At 44.7% G+C, this 22,355-nt stretch overlaps 1 protein-coding gene across 6 annotated transcripts in view; it reads right to left on the bottom strand.

The window, feature by feature from the left end:
• Positions 1 to 22,355, bottom strand: part of SETBP1 (SET binding protein 1) — a 262,812-nt gene that overhangs the window by 136,045 nt on the left and 104,412 nt on the right. For 4 of the 6 annotated variants that reach the window (XM_055698786.1, XM_055698789.1, XM_055698783.1 and 1 more), the window contains one exon: positions 6,310 to 6,381. The exons of the other annotated variants lie outside the window; for them this stretch is intronic. In XM_055698786.1, the coding sequence (XP_055554761.1) occupies positions 6,310 to 6,381 (72 nt within the window). The remainder of the gene's footprint in view (positions 1 to 6,309; positions 6,382 to 22,355) is intronic. 6 annotated transcript variants of the gene reach the window in all.

The following is a 22,355-nucleotide window of genomic DNA, read 5'->3' on the forward strand; positions in this document are numbered from 1 at the left end:
ATTAACAGTAATATTGTATTTCCAGGGCATACTCAACTGACAGAACTATTGATTATTTGGTCTGTAGCAGTGCATTGATACTTGATAGCGAACTGGCGCACTGAAAAAATAAATGTGCAGTTGTTAACAAGCTACACAGGGCATTGAGTTTCAGTGACACAACTGGGATATCGCTTCCTTTGTCTAAAATGGAACATCTTTAACGTGTCAAAAATATAAATTACTTATTTGACTTACTGAAATACCTGGGGAAAATGCCTTCCTCACTGAAACCTGCAGATTAAGGTCATGTTTCAAAATACGTGCCAAATTCAATTGATAATTTCATCCTTACTGTGACTAAACACTTCAGCTATTCTTAAAGGGGAAATATTGCGTTGGATATGTTTAAACATGTATTCTATCAGATCATCTTGTGCATGAACAGATTTCAGTGAAAGAAAAGATAATGAAACATTACACTTTGGTTACAGTAGTTGAGCCAAAGTTATATTTTTCACCTAGGTTTTTGATTTAGTACAAAGAAATACACACACACAAATGTATATATACTTACAAACATATAAATATATACATATAATTGGATAAGGTGAAGTCAAAGTAAAACTTTCTTTATCAAACAAAGTGTTTACTTATATTTGAGACATAATGTTATATCCATCCATGAGCTGTTTTATTATATATAAGCTTACAATTGTCTCCTATGAACACATTTAACTATCAACCACTAAGCCATTTAAAGGAAATCATAGAATACCAATCCTATAGCTGGCACCTATTGATAAATGAACCTCCCTACGCTGAAGGAGAAAGAAATACTTTCTATGAAGAAAAATAATGGGTGGAATTCACTGTTGCAGGGAAAAGCACATCAGTGACTTATCAGTCTTTTTGTCTGAGCTTGGAGGGGCAGGGGAGGTGACAGGTAAATATGCAAGAAATGCACCTCTGCTACACGTAACCTTTCTCTAGGGTAATATAACCTTTTCTCCGCTATCAGGATCAAGGGAGGCTGAACCAGCCTCTGATGGCAGCTCTCCGATCCCAAGTTGAGGATGATGGAGGATGGAGTTGAGGATGTTGGAATACAGTTTCTTAGTTGGGCCTTAGCTTCTTCAGATGCTGGCAAACTAAATGTGCCCAGAAATATTCCCAGACATCAAGGCAAACTGGCACAGAATGTTTTTTATCTCTGCTCAAAACCGTAACTTGACTTTGCTAACGCAGCAGCTAAATGCAAGTAGCTCACTGGGATGAACCCTGATCCATGCTGAGGAATGATTTAGGAGCTTGCTAGTTGTTGTGGACCAAAAGTGTTCCAAGGACTGGTCTAGTAGTTTGAGTATACCCAGTCACACTCCCATTAACAGTCCCAGAGCTTAAGACAGATGTAGCCCAAAACATTAGTACGACATATGTCCTTCTTCCTCTTTTCCTGCCCAAGATCAACTCTTTCCAGCCAGGAGAAGGGAATTGTATGGCTCTAGGTTTGGTTATAACAATAATCTTTTGCTGGTTCATGAAATCACTCTTACTCAGTGAGAAACTGGAGATCACTACTGTCTGCCGTCCAAGAATAATTGCACGGAACCAGATGTTATGTGTTTAAAATGACGAAGGTGTTTTACGTGGGGAGCTTAACTTCATAAACAAACCACTGCCCTCTTTTTCCCATCCCACACCATGTCATCTGCCTGACACTACATCTTCAGCATTTCCAACTTTAAATTGCATACCCCTAAAAAAGCATCCCACCTCAAGTAGTTGCCCTATGCTCTAGCCATGCTACATTGGAGGACCATAAAATGTCCCATTGGGACTTCTACGCTGAGCTGCCCAAGGCAAAGCAAATGTGTTTTCATGGGTCCCTCTGAGCTACAACAAACTGAACACAAGCTCTTTACTCTGAGAAGAACTGACCATATCAGGGCAGGGCCCATCTGGCAGAAGGCATAGCAGGATTAACGCAATCCCACACCAAAAGGGAAGATCTTGGTACAGTATTTCCCAAGTCTGGGCACTCTTCTACACCCCACAGACACATAAGAACTACAAGGCAGATGAGGGAAGCAGGGACAACATTTCTTACCTACACCTTCTTCACCACACACACCACAAGGCCTTCTCAGTGGAAAGGTTTCAAAGCTGCCATCAGAAGCTATCACTCCTAGATGGGAGCTGTTCAGAGGAACCCATCCCTCTGAATGGTTTCATTCATGATGCTTGTAACCATGGCCATCACCCATGCAGCAACGGAACTGTGGTTTGCCGATGGAGCTTGGGAGGAAGCACCTTATCGTAGTGAGCCAGCTGTATTTTGGTAATGGCACTTCTTTGGTGGACGGACAGCATCAAGGCTGCCATCCACCCTTCGCAGTTCCTGGTTTGCCCAAAGAAAAGATGGTGGAGACTTGTGTCAGGCAGCTGGTGCCTTCTCCCAGCTCCTACCTGGACACCTCCCTGGCCCTGGCAGTGGCAGGTGAAAGCACCATGTGGGCTCACCGCCTCAACGTTGCACACTGGCTCCCTAACTCAGGAGCCAACAGAATCTAATACCTTATGATCCTATGATCTTGTGCAAGAGGTAGGAGGAGTGAGAAGCCCAGCAGGCACTTGATTGAAGAGGCTGGGGGAGTTAAGAAATGACGGTGTCCTGCTGTGTATTTCCTCCACCTCCATAACCTTCTCATTTTCCAAGAGTTTCCATAGGGCTGTGGCAGCTATTGTTCTCCAGATCCCACTACACTAACAGCAGTTTGGGATCCACATACCACCAGCCCTTCTTCTTCTTCCCATTGGGAAAATGAGTGGCTTGTTTGGCTTCAACAGCAAACAAAACACGTACAAGTCAGCCACCCTCATGCTAACCATGTGCAGGGTTATGCTACATACTCCACAACCAGGATGGGCTGCCTGGACATGCTGTCCTGCTCAGCTAAGCCCAAAACTTCACAAACATGTGTCCACCCTTTCTTCCTTGCAGGGGTGACCACAGAAGCCAGATCAAACTTTGGCACAACCATTATCAATGTGCAGAGGCAGCAATGAACGTTTCTTTTCTTTAAGGAAGGAACACTTTTCTTTCTTAAAACTTATTAATTTATGCCCAGTTATCAGTAGGGATAAAGATGCATGTTGGCCATTAAGATAAAAAGGAGGGTAATTTAAATGTACAGCAAAGTTTAAGGATTAATCTTGCACAGGTAGGTAGGTAAGATCAGTGGAAAAGTTGTTCTTGTTTCTATTTGGCTCCATAAAAAGAGAAATACTATCAGGGCTGTGCCTTTTTTAAAACCTGCATTTTTTTTCCTAAAAAGGGTTGAAAATGGTTTAAGAATTACTGTTTTTATCTCAGAAATGACAGAGACATTTCCATGTGAATGTTTCCCTTTGCAGTCAGACACCCACCTTCACCATGCGTGTACCTTTGATTCAGGGGCCGCAGGTGAGCTGTGGTCCAAGGACTCGGGGTTCATTTTGTGTAGATCTTTCTGCCAAAATGGGGTTATTAGTGACAGAAAATATTGCAAGGTCACCAACAGCCTTGATAGAAATGGGAGGGCAGGAGAATATTAGGGAAAAACTGTAAACTGTAATATCCAACTGTAGTTGACAAACCCGAGTGTATTTGGATTTCACTCCCCTGTTTGTTTTCTAATGATTGTCCTGGCCCGAGTGATTAACCACCGGAATATACCAAAGAAGGTTATTCACAGGAAGGATCTCATGATAAAAAGGCTATTCCTGGCCCTCTTTCCATCACATCATAATCTGTTCACTAATATGGTTTGAGATCTTAGCTGATCAAAAGGTCATAAGATGTTACCGCTAAGTATCACTCTGTCTCTGTTCAGCCGAAGGCGTTTTTGCTCTGTGCAGCAGGAGAGGAATGCAATAGCAAAGCCTTCAAATCTGTTTGTATAATAGATGAAGTCTTTGCTATATGGCATTTATCTTCCTTCAGGGAGTGACACCTGATAAATAAATCTCTAGTTCCCAGTGAATTTAAATAAAACAAAGCCAAATCACATCCCTGCACATTGTAAATACAGAACTGTGGAGAATGTGAGAGTTCCCACTCTCCCACCATTGTCTTTTCTACAAAATCTATAAAGTGTTGACCAGTCTCAAATTCTGCCAAAATCAAGGCAGTCCAAAACTCTGACTACATTACGAAGTGTATAGCGGTAACATAGGAGGGTCTAAAAGACACATCACTTATTTAGACTAATGAAATAGTAAAAATTACTTCTTTTTTCTTTAAGTTAGCAAAAAGCAAAATTAAAAGACATGAGGCTTATTAGCATACCAATAGGAATAATTGAGCGAAAATTGGGAGAAATCTAGTAAATGGGGCGATGTGTTTCCCAGTGAATAACACTAGGGGGGACAATTTTCAAACATCCTGGGATGAATAAAATAGGGAACCACATCCGACCCAACACCACCATATTGGCCAGTTGGTCTCTGTTGTACTGCGGTGTGCTGGTGGCGGTGGGCCCACCAGTCCTGCTACCATGCCCATCCCTGGATGCCAGCCATCACCTCCAGCACCAGCCACAGCCACTTCTCTGGCCATCCTGCGTCCAAGTCGTTCAACATAGGCAAACCCACAGATCGCTGCCCAAAACAGCAGGGAGAGAGGGTACCACTGCCAACAACCACCTGCCACCTGAAGTTCTTGTCTAGCAGGTTGGCAGAGCTAGCTTCTGTGAGCATTACCATTGGAAAAAAGCACTGTTTTGTGTCTCCTGCACACCTGAAGGGTTGTCACAAGCAAATGAAAACCCTCAGCATTTCCCAAACTATCCACCCTGGATCTCCAGAGGCAGAGATCTATGCCAGGACCAACAGACAGTTTCTTTAGCTGCAACTGGCAGTCATTTTGCTCCTCTGCATGCTTTCAAAGCTGAAAGCCATCAAAGATTAGCAGAAAAAATCATGACTATTTTTTCCCTAAGAAGCAGCACTGGTAATAGGCTTCAGGAAAAATCCTCCTAAATGCAAGTGATAAGCGTAGACTGTGTGAAGGCTGACAGGTCTGATTATAATTATCACTGCAAGGGGACCAGCACTAACTGCCCTTCTGGAAGGCAATGACAATTCCTGGAAGGGAACGTGCGAGTGAATTATCATAAACAAAATCATTGCAAGTGGAATTGTCTTTCAATGGGAGACTAAATAAGGCCCTGATCTGAGGGGGGGGGGGGGGGGGGCGGGAACTCTCAAAACAATGAGCACTTATTAAAAAGTTCATCCCGACAGAAAATGGCACTCAATCATGTGCTTGAGTTTCACTGACTTCAGGATGATGGGAGTAAAAGAATGGAGCGGGACACATGAGGCATGAGATGGAGTCATGCATGTAAGAGGTTTTTGGAAATTAAGGGTATCTTTTGAAACCCTACTTAGAGATAATGTGAACAGAGAGACCCATAGAGCGTGTTGGTCCAGACTGAGCTAAATGTTCAAAATTAAGACAAAATTCAGGCAGCCTTGTCCCAGCCTTCCCCCCTTCCTCACATCCTAGTGGGAAGAAAGCCAGAGTCTACACAGAGCTCTTTAAACTGCATCTGTACACCAAGTTCCTCAAATTGCACCTATATATTGACTGAAATACCACATTAGCCTTCCAAAGGCGTTTTGAGGTAGATATGGTAGGTAGTATTCCTTCAAGATCATCCTTCCCTAACTTTCTTTGTGCTCTCTGACAGCATCACGTTTTTCTTAGGCTGCAGGTTGTTTTGGCATTTCTCATTCTATTTCCATTGGAAACTCCGAAGCAGAGAAACTTGGTCAATCTGGAGTGAGGGTAGCAGTACAGTAGCTTTTTCTTTCTGAACACAGGGAAATAGATATTATCTTCTTAATAGTGGGCTATAACTGCAGAGGAGATGAAGAGAAGAGCCTCAGAGTCAAAGGCAGTTCTAGGAATTTCGGTCTCATTATATCTCAATGGAGTGAAGCAAATAAATTGCGCAAGGAGACATATGGAAGCTCACTACGCAAATGGCCTATTTAAGGCTCTTAGTTCCTAATTAGGTCCTGGTGTCAGGAGGTTGATAACAATTATTCGCACATAGATCATTTGGATACAATATAAACTGTTCTCAAACTCAAACCATCACCATGGCATGCATTAAAAAGAAGCCCTATTTAACTTGATCTTTTTAGACTGTTTGCTTAGCACTTGGACTATCAGTTTTGTGCTACACATATCCTAAATCTCATGTCTAACACCGCAAGAATGGGCTGGAAAGGAAAAAGGATTAAACAAAACCCTTCACAGCCATAACCCTTTGTTCTTACCTTGTTCACAGATTTCGTCACTGGACTCTGCACAGGGAACCCACACTCTCTTCCCAAATTCTTCATCTGACTCTGTGGCGTTTCCCAAAGCAAAGAGAAAAAAGAAAACCTTGATTGTGGGAATGACTGTGCAGAAAATGGTCACAAGCATCCAAAGTTTTGCTCTGCTTTTCTCCATTTCCTTAACATCTTTCTGTGTGCCCACCACCACCTGCCAGCCCGGCCCCTCCGAGCACTCAGTGCTGGGGCTCACCCTCAGCCCCACTCAGTCTAGGAGGGGCCCCCAAGCTTCCCCTTAACACACACAGACGCTTACGTTTCTTCTTCCAAGTAGCCCTGGTAAACACGTCGGCACCATGGGGCCATCACGGCTTTCCCCGGCAGCCGCAGGGCTGGCAATGAGGTGTGATGGCAGGGAGCGGTGCCATGGATTCCTGTGACAACCTAGATCAGAAAGGCTTAGGAAGAGCAGCAAGGTGTCACGGGGTGCCAACGCGCCTGCTTTATTGAAGAGTTAAAGCAGGGAGATGAAGCCAAGGACTACCACACTGCAAAACCATTTAGAACAGGGTAAGGGCTTGTGATTCAGTGTCACGACTGCAGCAAGCCTGCTCTGCCCTGTGCTTCTGCACTTCTGGTATGAAAATGAGATCTTCCTCTCCTCTTCTTCCCCTCCCACTTCTCTCCCCTCTTTGTCCACCTCTCCAGCCCTTCACATAAAGGTGAAATATTTTACATTTTCACCTGTGGTGATGCAGATCAGAGAGTGTTTGCTTTGCTTTGCTTTTCACTGATTTTGCCCAAGGCATCCTTTTAAGCGGCAGTCTGTGCAAAGATAATAGGTGGCACAATCCTCTGTAGCTGGAATCGGCAACAAATCAGCCATCTGCCACTCCAGGGGTCTGAGATTAACCCAGCTACTGGACCGTGACTGCAAAACATTTGCACATTTAGATTACAGAAATGTGAGGTTACCGGTCCAAAAAATAAAAGACTGGAAGTGGGGAAGGTGTGGGAAAAAGGGGTAGAAGATAGCCTTGGAAGAGTCCTCCAGATTAACACTTCCAGACACGAGTCATCTCATAACAACCCCAAGCAGACAACATTTCTCATTATAAGGTGTTAAAAGGATGAAGGATTTGAAGGAAGCAACTTGACATTCATGAGACATCATGTTTCAGGGAAATATATCTGAAGACACCTCTTTGATAGAGGGAGAAATAAAGACAAAGATATTCAGCTGCCTTGTCAATGCCTTGCAATGCTCCTTGGGAAGTATGACCAGATATATATCCAGATGGCTTACTTGGACCACCTGGAAAGTACAAGAGTAACATTTTTGGCCCAAGATAGACGAGATCCATTACACAAGTTCCCTTACTCCAGAGCACTGTCAAGATATCAAGGAAATTGAAAAGGTCTGTAACCTGAAATATCAAAGTTTAGGAAGGTCTCCTCATGTGTTGTCCTCAGTTTACCTTCCCGAGTAACAGTCACCACACATTTCTACTTCGTGCACATGGATGCTGTTAGTCCATACTAATATTTGCCCATTTCATTGGGATACTCTCTACAAATCTGTTGGGAATTGTTATTTGGGAACTGAAGTAATAAGAGGTTTAAATCAGTGGTAAACACAAGCTGGCTCCACATCTAAAAGCCTGAGCCATCCTCTGTGCAGGTGCACGGTGGGTTAGGACAGCTGCCAGGGTCTCCTCTGCTTACTTTGATGTGGGCTTTAATCCCTACTCCTGGCATGTGCTTTTGTAGGTTGGAATCCCATGGTCAGGGATCTCAGGTTAAAAAGAGGAGTTTGTGCCCAGAGAAAGAGGTGCAGCTGCAACCAAAAGTATCCACAAGAACTTCTGAGGCAACAAGAAACTGAGGCAAGGTAGGCATGGTATGTGTCCTTAGTGAGGACGGTAGCTAAAATACATAACCCATCTCACTAAGTCCAAAGAGGCAACTAAAAAGCTAACAGCAAGCACTTGTGTGCATACAAACCCACATATTGCTACGGATGTACTTTATTCAACATGAACAGGTAGGATGGGGTGGAAGGCACGATGGCACATCGATTACTCTAAATTAGATGGCCAACCCTCTTGTTGACATTTGCCATGGTTTCTTCACCCTCTCCAAGGTTCCTGGGCCAAGAACTACACACCCCTCTTTTGCAACAAGTTAAAAAGAGCAAAAAGAGAGGATAGCATCTTCTCTGTGCAAGCCCAAGTCAAGCTGTGGCAACTACATGGTACGAGGCACAGCTGAGAGCTGAGAAGGAGCAAGGGATCAGTTGCTGAAGACATCCTACTCCATATAAAACCTGATAGTCTCACCTCAGAAATGAGTGCACCTCCTAGCAACATTAATTTGGGACTGAGCTTTCAGTCCTCCAGGGGAAGGACCACTGATCTCTGAGGAGCTGTGAGGAGAATAAGAGGGTGAGGAGCGCAGGCTGGATAACACCTTTAAGTCTCCCTAAATTCCTCACTGTTTATCATAGTATTTCCAAAAGGCACTGCTTGGGCAGAAATAGGTGCTCTGAAACCAGGTCTACGTGTCTGAAATCAAAGGTGAGTTTTGAACTGGTCTGGATATATACTAGGGCATGGTTTTCAGGTGAGAGAAAGGTCACAGGGATCATCCCACAGCTGGGACTACAAACTGGGCCAAGCTAACAACCCAACAACCCGCAAGCTTCTGAGATGCAGCAAGTTAATGAGCCTCTGCCCGTGCTTTAGAAAGGTCTCCTTGAACTTGACCTGCTGACTGCGTGAATGCTAGAACTGCTGTTAAAACAGGATCTGGACCCATTTTCAAACCCAACGGCAGGAGTTTTCTCTTGTGCCCGTCTCCAGTTTCTGTAATGCCAACCTAAAACTCCAGATCCAAATGCTAGAACGAACCAGAACAGAGCATGTGTGCGGTGGGGGGAAGATCTTTGCATTCAGTTTCAACCATAAAACTACTACAAGAATGCTTGTGCTGGTAATAACTTTTAAAAGGCTTGAAAAATATCAACAGCCCATTAAAAAAAAATAAAGGCACTTTCATGTACTTTTTCCTAGCCTGTGAATGGAGGGAAAAGGGGACCAACACAGGCAAAACCTCTCTTTTCAGACAAAAAACACAGCAAAATTCCAGCCCATCCCTTGCAAATTAATCAAATTTATGAACTGCTGTTGAAGTTTCAGCCCTATGTGATTTGGGGGTCTTTTTTTTATGCAGGCACGCTTTGCAGGAAGGGGCTTTTGCAGCTGAAGCACCAACAGTGCATTAACCAGGCGCCCAGCTGAGCTGTGGAGCCGCCTGGAAGTTGCCTGTCTCCCAGCAAATGAGAGGCGAACACCGACACAGGCGACGCTGCACCTTGCAGAGATTCATGTGTCCTACAAGTAACCTTGCATCAGGATACAGAGCCACGAGTGCAGCCTTATGGGTATGGAGAGAGGAGGAGGAGGACAGCAAGGAGGAGGGGAAGGAGTGGCAGCAGGAAAACAATCAGAAAACTCCCTGGGAATCAAGTCTTCTCTTCCTCCCTAGGAAAAAAAATAAAAAATAAAAATAAAAAATCCCTCTCTGATACGGAGATGGCAGAAGGGGGTGAGCACACTCGTCCCTTCTCTGCTTATAATCCTTTCCAGCGAGCCCCGTAACAGACACACACGGGCTGGGGACCGGCTACACACAGCATTTCTGCCAGGCGCTTGCCACGCTGCACCAGCTCCGGGGTGCACAATACTGTCCCCCTTCCTCCCCCTCTCCCACCCTGAGTCACCAGCAAGGGTCCCCTCTCTTTCCCAGAACCCTTAAATATCATGGGGGTGGATGGGGGAGTAAAGGATCACATTTAAAAGAGAAAGGGGAACAGGGGGGAGGGAGAACACCCTTGAGCCCGGCCAGCGGCCCCAACCATTCTCATTCCCGGCACGTTTCGCTGCTCTCCAGCGCAGCCCAGCTTCGAAATATTAGTGCGGTGCAGAGTGCCATTTTCGAGTCGCTGCAGCTCCTTCTTGGCACCGGTTCAGCTTTTTGTCTTGCCTTCTCCTCCGAGTGCCCAGCGGAGGGAGGAGGAAAGAAAGGAAGAAAATAAAGCCCAGCCGCCTCGCTGCTGGGGCCATCAGCCTCCCTGCAGCACACCCCACCCTGCCTGCGGCACCCAGCACCCTCCCAGCCAACTCCCAACCAAACCACTCGGCAAACATAAATCTCTTCCCACCTCCACAGCAGCCAGTTCACAGCCTCCTTCACCCCCGCCCCCCCCCCCCCCAGCTCTCCCACCACCCCTTTTAATTGCTCTCTCCTTTGTACTCCTCTAAATTTTCCCAGCCAAGCATTACAACCTTCCACCCCCACTTTCTCCTCCATCCCCAGCCCTCCCTCCCACCTCCTCCCCTCACATTGGCAAAAAAAAAAAATAATAATCATGCCATGGTTGCCATTGCACTGGCATCTCCTCGGAGCGGAGAGCCACTGCACCCACAACAACGCCTGGCAGGTCCCATCCAGCCCCCAGCTGCCCAAGCGCAGGCAAGCTGCTGTGCGCACAGGCACACACATGTGCGCACACACATGTCACGGGGCAGGACACACTCTGTTTGCATCCCTTGGCATTGCTGTAAATACAAACTTCCTGCAAGCTTGGATTTGGCAACTGAATTCCTCCTTCTGCTTGTGGGGCTGGGATTGAAAAACAGGGAAGGAGGATGTATTTTTTTTAAGCAACACAAACATGGCACTGAGCGCTTCCACCAACAACTTCTCAGCCTGCTGTGCTGGCAACCAGCTGCTGGTTCCAGCCTGGCACCAGCTTTGGTTTGTTTTTCTCTCCTCTTAAACGCCCTCCTCCCAAATATTTATTCTCTTTCTTTTTTAGTTTGGTTGTTTTTTTTTCTTCTATTTCCCTCTTAGCTTGTCCATAGAGGGACTCCCCCCAACATATCCAAAGCAGCATGTGTGGAAAGAGCACCAAAGGGAGTGAAATACGATGTAATACTCAAAGGACCAAGAAGGGGGAAAAGAACTCCATTTGAACGCACAACATACGTATGCTCTTTCTGACGAAGATGGAAAGAATGAGATATGCCCTAAAACCAGGCAACACAACCCTTGTCCATGCCAGGGTGTGCAAGCCCCAGGCCCTGCCATGCAAGAGGGAGGGAGACAGGTTTGATAGCAAGGCTGAGAAAGATTGGTGCAAAATATGTGTTCTCCACAGAAAGGAGCTGAGAGAGGCAACTTTCAGCCAGTGACATGACTACAATTGAACCAGAGTTTGAAACACTGACATACGCATGACGGAGATAAAGTGGTGTTAAATGCACCTGCTCTGGTGCCTGGAAGAAAGAGAGTTGGAGGAAAAAAATATAATAATGCTGATGCTGGGGATCAGTGGGGAGGGATGTGGAGGGGAGAAGATGCACCAGGGATTTTAGCATGGTGGGATGAGCGCATTAAGCTGCAAGCCAGGCTGGAGACCCAGAGCAGGGTATGGCCCCATAAGCAGCCGTTGATGTCCCGGAGGCTTTTTATGAGCCTGGTTGCACTCCTTTGTCCTCTGAGACACATCAGGCTTCCCTGGAAGCCACGGGAGTTAGAGGGCGATGAAGCAGATGGGCACTGGCTATGTCTCAGGGCTGGTGCCTCTGCTCCCTGCAGCAAGTTGCTCAGGAGGCTCAGCAAAAGTGCCAGGAAAAGGCTGGGGCTCACCAAACATGCTCCGGCCAGCTCGGGGAATAGCAGAGCAACCGGCTCGAAAGCAGGGTCACAGAGACAGACTGGGAGACAGCCAGCCAGCCAGCATGCTCGGGGTGGTACAGACAAAACAGCAGTGTCCTGAGCAGCTGCCTAATATGTATCTTGGCAAAATCTCGCCTGGCTGTGGATGAAGCAGAAATCGTCAGGCTGGAATCGTAAACCCATCAGTTGGTCTGACTTTTGCTTCCCTGGCCTGCACATATAATGCAGGAGGAAAGCGGAGGGCTGGATGACACCCTGTAGCTGCCAGAAGCCACATGGAGGAGCCGGTCCTTCGACCACCACCAGCTGCTACATGTGGAGCAGCTGATGGGCAGCCACTGAAGTGGTCTTAAGCAGATGCCCTGCTGTGATTGCACTCATTAAGGGATGCGGCACCTCTGCCACTGGGATGTGCCCCCTGCACAAGGTCCACATTAGAGATTTCTCCAGGCCATCACAGCACAGCTGGGGCTGGATGGGTTGCCTGGACCAATGTCCAGGTAAGGCCACCAAATCCTCTCTTCTAGGTTGTGGTTTCACTGTCCCAGGCCCTTTGCATAAGAATGTCATCCAGCATTGGCAAAGGTTCCTCCCAACATCTGCTTCTGAAGTCAGCCGGTGTCTATCCGAATCCTCTCTCCCAGACAGTTTACATGTCTTTTCTCTCTTCGCTATTCCTCAGGCTTAGGATGGGTTTCTGCCCTTCCCTCCAGCCTTTACGACCAAGTGCTGGCATTTGGCAGGACAGACTGGGTCCCTCGCGTGTGTCTGTGGCAAAGCAGACCCTGAAACCTCAGCTGGAGGCTCCTGCTGAGAAGCATTCCTGCCTGGAGGTATCATTGAAGTGACTCCCAGATAGAGGCACTTTCAGATCCTTTGAGTCAAAAGGCGCTATAAATAAAAGATATTACAGACTAACAAGTTCTCAGTTGCAAACTGGAGTGGGAAAGAATATTTTAGCATCCTCTTTCTAAGCACATTAACTCTTGGCAGACATAATTGTTCAGGTCTTCGGAGCTGAAAACTTCATGCTGTGTAGCACGTTGAGTCCACATGCTCCACCTCCAGCTTCAACAGCTCTAGAATCTACACTGCCCCTACGCTACACCCCCCCACTGCCCGTCACTATGTTTTTTAGGGGGTTGCAACAGTAAATATACACTCTGGGATGATCTTTCCCTGGAAAAAACTCTGCCTTCTCTGCTGTAAGCTCACAACAGACAGTGCCTAAAGATTTTTATCAACTGGCTTCTGATGCTTCTCTTCCCAGGGTGAGCAAGCACTTTGTATCAATCTGACTTGCTTTAGTGCAGTGACCCAGCACTGTGCTCCGCTGCTGAAAGTTCAGGTCCCAGCTGCGGGGCTAAACTCTTCCTGACACTGTGCTGATTTCTCCGTCTCTGTCACCCATGCTGCCAGGGAGGGGAGGGGAGGGCTGTTGTTTTTTTCCAGGCTGGAAAAGAAAAAAAAACAATTGTGCAAAATGCACAGAAGATGTGTCAAAGGACAGGGGGGAGGAAAGCAATGCTGACATGTATGGTGAAGTTGAGGAGAGGAAATCCTCTGGGCAGCATGGGGCACTTCATTTTGTTCTTCTTTTTTCTTCACCAAGGAGAAAATCTTGCTCAAGATGCAATTAAAATGTTACAAACAAGGAAAAGCTTTTTGGGATGTCTTGAAGAACTTGTGTGCGTGCGCAAGTGCACGGGGAGAGATGCAGAAGGGGAAATCACTAGAAGTGACGGGTGAACTACAAAAGATTGGGTGGTTTGTTTTGGATAAAGATCTCCACATGCAGATGCTTATCTAAAGCCCTCAGTCTTCAGAGCAGGGCTGGAAATGTCTTAAGACCAGACCCTTGCATGATTTCCAGTATCTCTCAGAGCAGTCACCCATGCCAAAAACACCACAAAACCAGCTTTTTTTTCTTTTTCTTCTTCTTTTATGCAGTGTTTTGGTTCTTCTGCTTCTGGTTCCAAGCAAAACCTAAAACCGCAAAGTCTTTGACTTGAAGGTTGGACCCTGCTTATTTAGTTTCAAGCCATCCTGATTCTCATGATTGCACACATGCAGGGGAAACAGGGAAAAATGCTGCTGTGATTCTATGGAAAACTTTAAAAAGAAAAGAAGGCTCCCTGAAAAATGGCAGAAAAACATGATAGTTTCCCTAAGAGAAGAATACGAGCCTTGATTTCTCCCACCTTAAGCAGACTACTTATCTGTAAGCTGGGCTATTCTTCCCATAGATAACATGCCAGATCACAGCATTCCCAGTTCAAATGAGCCTGTTAGCCTTCGGTGGTTATTAGTCAGCAAATACTATTGAATCAATAAACAAAATAAAGACTTTGAAGAGTCTCTGGTTTCACTACCCAATCTCGAAACTCATCAGATCTTCAGTAGTCCTAATTTGAGAGAGAAGAAAGAAAGAAAATAGTTTGAACATGATCCGGTGCCCTCCAGTTTTCTTAAATCAGAGGGTAATTGGGGTAAAATAGCCTGGGGATGATGCTGTTGGGATGAAAGCAGTATGTTTTCCTTATGTCCTCTGGACAAATAGGGCTGTTAGAAGGCTGGTTTTGATCTCTGGCTGGATTTACATTAGGACATCTCAAGTAATGTTGCTCAGTGTGTAAGGCAGATCAGAATCAGGCCAGTGTGCTTGCAAGGATGTTGCTACATATCCTATGGCCCTGGACTATTCACCTTGGGAAGGTTAAAAGCACATTCATTGTAAAGAATGAATGTTTTGCTGTTAAAGACTAGATTATGTCCTTCCTAAATGATTTCTTGTAGTCTTTTTTCCCTGTCTTTCCTATTTATTAATTACTCAAGCAATGATCTTCATCTTATCCAAGTGGTTTGGAGACCAAGACTCAGGTCTGCAGCTGGTACAGAGCAGGATAATTCAATCAGAGTTGACAGAAACAATGGACAAAGTCAGTGGAAAAGGTGTGACCAAGAGTTTATACTGCACAGGATTCCCCACCAAGCACACAGCCTTCTAGGCAGCACAGTACATATAGTCTAAGTATTTTCTCACTGAAGCTGATTACACTTCTTGTGGGTGACCAAGACAGGTACAGGAGGCCCAAGACCCCATCCATGTCCACATGTGTGAATCGGGAGCAGCTCCATTACCTGTCACATGCTGTGCTCTTTGCAAAATCCGTTCATTGTGTCCTGCTAAATGCTGCAGGGCGCTGATTATTTTTGTCAAAACTTGGCTTTTGTGCAGCTTCTTGGTTTACATAGTGGGAAGGAGGGGAGGGTTTAACTTATGGCTTGAAAGAAAGAAAGTAAAAAATCTGGACCCTTTCAAGAGTGCTGAACAGTTGAGAAATCTGGCCTGAGCTTGTTTGAAAAAGTGACCCCATCAATCTAGTTATTACACTATTCTCCTGCCTATGACTAACACCTGGGTTGGTATTTACTTGCAGAAAATGTTGGCGAGAGATGGGGGTTCCCATCCACTTGTGCTTTTTACTGTTCCCCCGAGATCCAGGCTCCGGTGACGATGGAGCAGACCGCTTCACAGGTGCACAGTTTATACGCCAAAACAGGCTGTAACTCAGGGCAGAGGAAGAAAGGGATGGAACAACACCTGTTTGTAGAAGCAACCATTGGAAAGAGATGCTGACCACGTTCATTTTACAGGTCTCATCTCCTAAGGCTATGCTCGCTCACACTGCACCAGAGGGATTGGATCCCAGGTCAGAAATCCAAGGAGCATGCCAATAATTTGCCAGAGATTACACAGGGGATGAGCTTGTCCCTGATCTCCGTTACTGGTTCAAACCCAGGAATTCTCATACCCTTTTGGACAGATGGCTGGTCCTATTACTTCTTATGTTAGATTTCCCATTGAGGCTGAAAGCAAATCCACATTCAAGCTGAAAGTAAACAACCTGTGAATTCAAAAGGCATTAACTCGAACTGCCAAAGCATTTGCTGCGTATGCTGCAGATGTCAAGACGGACAGTTTCCCACAGCCCTGAGCCTAGGCACATAACTAAGTTACACAGCAGAACCTTCCATCCAGCCCGAAAACCCATCCTGTGCAAAACTCACTCTCCTTGCTGGTGTTTTAAGGGCTGGAGCCTCAGCTGGAGTGAATTAATGTAGTCTCCCTGATTTGAATAGGGCTACGCCAATTTATACCAGATGAGGATTTCACCCTTTGGAGGCCAAGTGGGAAATGGCTATCCACTACTATTTTAACAGTGTTGTTTGTGAAGGGGAAAAAAGAATGTATCTTAAACAGTGAAAGAGCACTAGGTTTCTTTCCATTTCTATGATTAATTTTTGAAGAAACCTATTACAGACCTTGGTCTTAAAGAATCAGGCTTTGGAGAAAAATGCATATAAATAACACGGCTTATAACTACAAACAACCCAAATTACCCAACTTATTCTGATTTCAGTACCTTCCAAAAGGCCAACAAAAAGTTAACTCGGAACCTAAGCATGACATTGCTGTGGTATTGCAGGAAATTCAGAAAGTGGAAAGGACTGAATAAACCAGTCTGATTTTTCCTGCCAGGGCTGAATGAAGACAACAAAACTCACAAAACTAAACCATGCAAATAAAAAAAACCCCTCACTCATATACTTCAAAATGTTCTGAACATTAGTACTGTGTTGTGCTCTCAGCCTTAAAGATACACAAGACTGTTTGTCTAATGTATTTTGGTGTAAATCAAACAACACCACTGAAGTCATATTCTGTAAATCAGGATTCATTCCAGTTAAAGCAACATAACCTCGTGGTATACATTCAGGAGTGATCACTCAAATTAAGCCTGATTTATTCTTTAGTATATAAGGCCCCACTTGCAGACTTGGATGTGCCTTGATTTTCCCCAAAGTAAACTGGAGGTCGAATATTACACCAATAAAAATGAATGGAGATTTTTAAGATCATGAGAATGAGAACTCAAACGTTAAACTGTTCAACCTGAAGCCACTGGACTGATGCAGGTCATCAGAAAATTCACCACCTCTTTCCTACAGCCATCCTTATTTTCATTTTGCGATTCGACGTAAACTGGCAATTAGTAATACTTTGTCTGTTTATAGAGCCTTCCATCTGAGGATCTAGAAAACTTTGTAAACACTAATGAATTAAGCTTCTTAACACCCCCTGTGAGACAGATACTACTATCTCATTTGCACAGCTCAGAGAAGAGGTGCAGGGTTGGAGCCAGCCAGCAGCAGAGCTGGGAAACCACTCTAGACCCTGAACATCACCTTCAGCTCAATAACACAAGGCTTTCAAGGGATGCGGTGATGTGCCTGGCAACTTTGGAAGCTTATAAATATCTCTTGGAAATGCCAGTGTGCCCTGATGTCTGGCAGGCTGAAAGCACAGAGGGTTGAACCTCTACCTGTAGAGAGAACTTAAAGTCCCACTTGCTAGGAGAGAAGCACCATGAACATGCCATCCATTCCCAGCCAAAACAACCGCTCACAAATATGATCCTCTGACGTGGCAAACAGGAGAGAAAAACGGGAATTCTGTTGTTCTTCCTAAGTTTTTACTAGTAACATTAACTCTGGACAAAGCAGTACAAATATCTGGGAGCATTCCTTTCCTTTTCTTTGCATCTCTAATTGCCCATATCTTTTTCTTATGTAGGGGGAAGGTAAAATATTCAAGCCTGCTTGCAAGTCATAATGACAAGAGGAACTTCAAGGATTTTTAAAGAAAGCCTAAAGGTTTTGCTTCCAACACTATCAGGAATGCTTAGATTCTAGATGAGCCTTAGGACAAGATAGGCATTGATGAGAGGAGTATTTTTTATTTCCAAAGCGTTGTCTCATTGATTTAAGAGCAGCTAATGTCTGGTACCTATTTGAAGCATTTTTCCACGTAGCCCTTCTCCAAATGCATGGCAATCGGACAATTTCCATGATGATTTTTCTGTCTAAAAATGCACACCTCCCCCTCTTTTCAATTTATCACTGAGCCAGTCGGCCTGTTTATTGTTGGAAATTTTGCCCATTTAATAGCACACTTAGGAAAGCTTAATACAAACATCGACCAATTCATTGCTGTCACAGAAAGAAAAGCCTTAGAAATCATTCATCTAAGTGGGAGTCAAGAGCAAGAGTCTCTTATTTAGAGATCAGTCAATAAGAAACAATGTTATTGAAGCTATTCTAAACAGACCGGATTTTTTTTTTTTTTTTTTATTACCTCTATTCTTCCACAGATTGAAATTGAGGAGAATAGCAAATAAAATATTTGGTTTTGCTTTTGAAATTTGTTGACGACCTTAAATCTCAGAATCGGGGCATGACAGAAGAGGCAGGCATTTGACATGTTCAGCGTGTTGATTTGTGAACTATTAGCAGATTGCTCTTTGCCTAAAAATACGTGTTTGAAATTCTTTTCTAAAAACTCTTCTTGATATCTTCCCAGTTCATGAGTTGTTAAACGTCTGCCTGACATCGTGATATTTGTCTCCTGAACAGAGGGACTTTACAATCTCTAGAAGCTGGTTCCCAGCGGGAATATTAAAGGCACTATTCAGGAATATTCTCCAGTACTTGCAGCCTCCACAAACACTCCCACTCACATGTTTGCTGGAATATTTGTCAAGAGCAAACATGGCAGGATGGTGGGAGAAAGTGTACAAAGTCTAAACAAACTTATAAAAACCCAACAGCTAGGGAATACTTGTGGAAAATGTCTTATGGTATTTCCTCAGCTATGGATGCTAATTAGGAAAGCCTAAAAAGCTAAAATTCTCTTGCTGCCTACCTCCTTGTGTACTCCAGAAGTGAAAGCCACTTCCATGTCTCTCTTTATCATGTTCATCCCTGTTATATCTGCTGGATGCAGAAGCAGTTTTAAAAATTTCATGTGTGCATCGAATGGGTGAGGTTCTGAAAACTGGATGGAGGCTCAGAAACTCATTTCACGTAAATATCTTGATGGCTAATAGCTTTTTACTGTCTCTGGCCAAAAAAAGACCCACAACAGAATCGAATATACATGTAGATGGGTCAATATGTCTTACTTCCCAATACTGAATCACCGCAGTGCTACGCAGTACTACAGATCCTCTCTTCAGGCCCCTTTAGTGACAAAACACCTTTTGGATTCTGTCTTCTATAAACAACCCAGTAGGTATCCAAAGAAACACAGCAGACTCGTGTTTCTACAGAAGAGTGGCTCAAAAGCACATGGCCAGGGAAGGGAGGAAAATTGCAAGGAAGGCTGATGGACATCCCCAGGTCTACCTGTCTGGGTGCTTGAGGATGGTGAATTATGGACACTGAGCCCCGGCAACGGCATGCAGATGACTAGGCACTCATGCCTGAGAAAACCAGCTTTTGCTAAGTATAAACCCTGCTTAAAAAAACCCAAAGTATTGAGATCCAGGATTTTTAGTTCACAACAACCAAAGGAACTATTTATGATGCAGGGCAGTGGGACACAGCGCGAGGTTAACATGAACTTGCCCACTGAAAAACTTATCTGGAGAGATAGTTTGCTCTTCTTCTCCCAGAAGTTGTGCTATACAAGCTCTGGACCAGATGCTGCTCCTAAAGGGAAACTTTAATTCAGTGGGACTACTGTGAATCCCTTCTGCCACACCACTGGTGATAGCACAGGATGTGTTAGTTTGAGGTCAGGGCCAGGCTAAATTTGTACTTGGGCACCTCAGAACGTTCTTACAATGTCAGGTCTCACCCTAAGCTCTTGTAACTCACCCCCATATCTGTTTTCCAGTAAAGCATGACGCTTCCCTTTTCACCTGACTAATACTGAGCCCCTCAGTATGTTTTCTGAGCAAGAGTTTACTGAAAACGCTCTTTGCCCTGCTGTGTGTGCAGGCAGCTCACATAGTAACGGGATAGAGTCATTCTCCTTTCTTTTAAAAACTTGCAGATCCTAGTTCCCTGCAAATAGGTTTTGATTTCACAAATTCTGCCTATTAACTGAGTACATCATTCCTTCTGTTTCTAACTCCTGGAAGGTAAGGAAAAGCGATGGACCATCCAGAATTTTTTACAGACTCTCCCCTCCGGTCATGCATTGCTGGAGATGGTACTGTATAATGCATGACTTACCTGCAAAGACATTGGAGGAGTAATGAAATAAGCAGATGCTCCGTCAGCAAGCTTTTAAAACATTGGTATTGCAATCTGAGATGCAGTCAGCCATTACATGCATATGCCCTTTATTTATGGAGCTGATAAAGGCTCTATGTCAGGAGCAGTCAAGCTACCTTTTTACTTTCTGCCTTTCCTCACATTAAAGAAAGTTGCTTTCTGGTTATTTTATTCTCATGCAAGCTCCAGATTTGGGAGGAAAAGCAGGATTTACCTCCTGATTCATACATTAAAAATAGAGGTCTAAAATCCTGACAGCTTCATCCAAACAGATCACCAGGGACTCCCTATAGTGATTCCCTCCTCCCAACACAGATGATATCTGAAGTAGGTGGATCTCCCTGGAGTTATCTATTTCTCTGCATTGGCTAGAAAGGGAGCCCGGGACAACCACTCGAGCCGTAGGTAAGAACACCACAGATGCCCACACCACCAATCACACACTTTCACTCATCTATAATTTCAATTTTATATAGTTTTCTATCATCAGTGTTGTTCTAGGTAATTTCATGATAGCATCAAACGCATTTTCCTCCAAACTCCCTTCCAAGCACCAATGGTAGGTAAGAAAACAGGGGGAAAGCTGGCACAGATCAAAGGGAAAGATGGTGTTAACGTTAACAGCCACCATATGAGGACCGTTTTGCACTATAAATAAAATAGTGTTGCTCAGCTGCACAAGGAGCAAAGTTCTGAAGCCACCGAGTTGCACAGCTGAGGCTCAGGAGAGGGTTTCGGTTCATGCTCAACACTGTGTTTCATCACTGGTACATCACCCAAAGGTTCACAGCGAAACAGATGATGGGAGACAGAAAAGCTCTACTTCCTAACACTGCAAAGAAAACTGCTGCTTGCTGACTGACAGCTCCCCAGCCAGCTTATGTGCATCTAATTACCGAGCCGCAACCCAAATCAAAATGCTCCGTTGCAGCTGGTGTCTCACTTAATCCATTCATAACACGAGCTAATTAGCATTGATGTTTTTGGACAAGTTTATTCCAAATGTGGTCAAGTCCTAGGCTTTCAGTTTAGTTGCTAGGACCCATTGAGGATCCTGGGACAGGCTGTGTTTCTGCCCAGAAGGTATTTTCTGGCTTGCTGATTGAGAGGCTTAGGAGTGGGTTCAGGGGAAGATGCTGTGCTGGCCTGAGATGCACACTGGCATATACACAGTGCTGCTATGCTCTAACTCCATGTAGAGAAGACTGCAGCAAGATCAAGATATTTCATAATTTCCCCTCTGTCTGAATTCATATGTCCTGATTAGGGAAAACAAAGGGGTGGGGGGGTGGGGGGTGGGGGGAGGGGGTGGGAGAAGAAAGAAAAGGAAAAAAATAAAGAAAATTTGGAAAGTAGAAAAAGTCAATGAACAATTCTGTACTTTATGGTATTCTTTGTGAGCAGAGCTGAGAAAAGAGGCCAGTTACCAGAGCTTTGCATTTCCTTTTCAACCTATGGGATTAGAAGATGAGACCAGGTGCTAATGGGAATGTTGCCCATGGCAGAAAACCAGGATCCTAAATCTTCATCGCTGGAAATCACAAAACACCCTAGCAATGATCTGTAATGGCTGCACTTGGAAATTGGTGATATAAGGAATTGTCACTTGGCAGAAACTCGACTTTCCGCTCCTTCAGCACACCACAATTTCAGTTTAATTTGTAACAGGATGCAAGTGTAAATGAACTGACAACAGAGCTATCAGCTATTCTGTTGGTAACACTTGGAGCAATAGTTTCGATTTGACTAGACACAGCTGTCCACTGCATGGAACGACCTTTAGCCCCATCCTTGGTGAAATTCAATTCTCTCCATGTCTGACTTTGTCCATGGGGACTTGAGTAGTGAAGCTGCCAGAATAATCAGCGCATTGCTTAATGACAGGCACTCCAACGAGCAACGTGGTTGTGCATTGTCAGAAACAGAGCCCGCAGCTCTGGGGAAGGAGGGGGGAGCCTCCTTGTTATTCAGAAGGAAATAAAGTGGTTGTATGGGAGCAAACACAGATGCATGCGGCCACCTTTGCTTGACGAGCATCACCGATGTGCTCAGTGCCATGTGTGTGTATGTAAACACGGAGTTCTCTCATGTGATTGTCAGCAAATATGCATTTTTATTAGATTCACCTCTCAAAAAAGGGCTGAGATTCAGCTGCTGCTCTGCATTGTACCACTGCCAAA

Source organism: Falco cherrug, chromosome Z (genome assembly GCF_023634085.1).
Source record: "Falco cherrug isolate bFalChe1 chromosome Z, bFalChe1.pri, whole genome shotgun sequence".
In the NCBI taxonomy this organism is placed as follows: Eukaryota; Metazoa; Chordata; class Aves; order Falconiformes; family Falconidae; genus Falco; species Falco cherrug.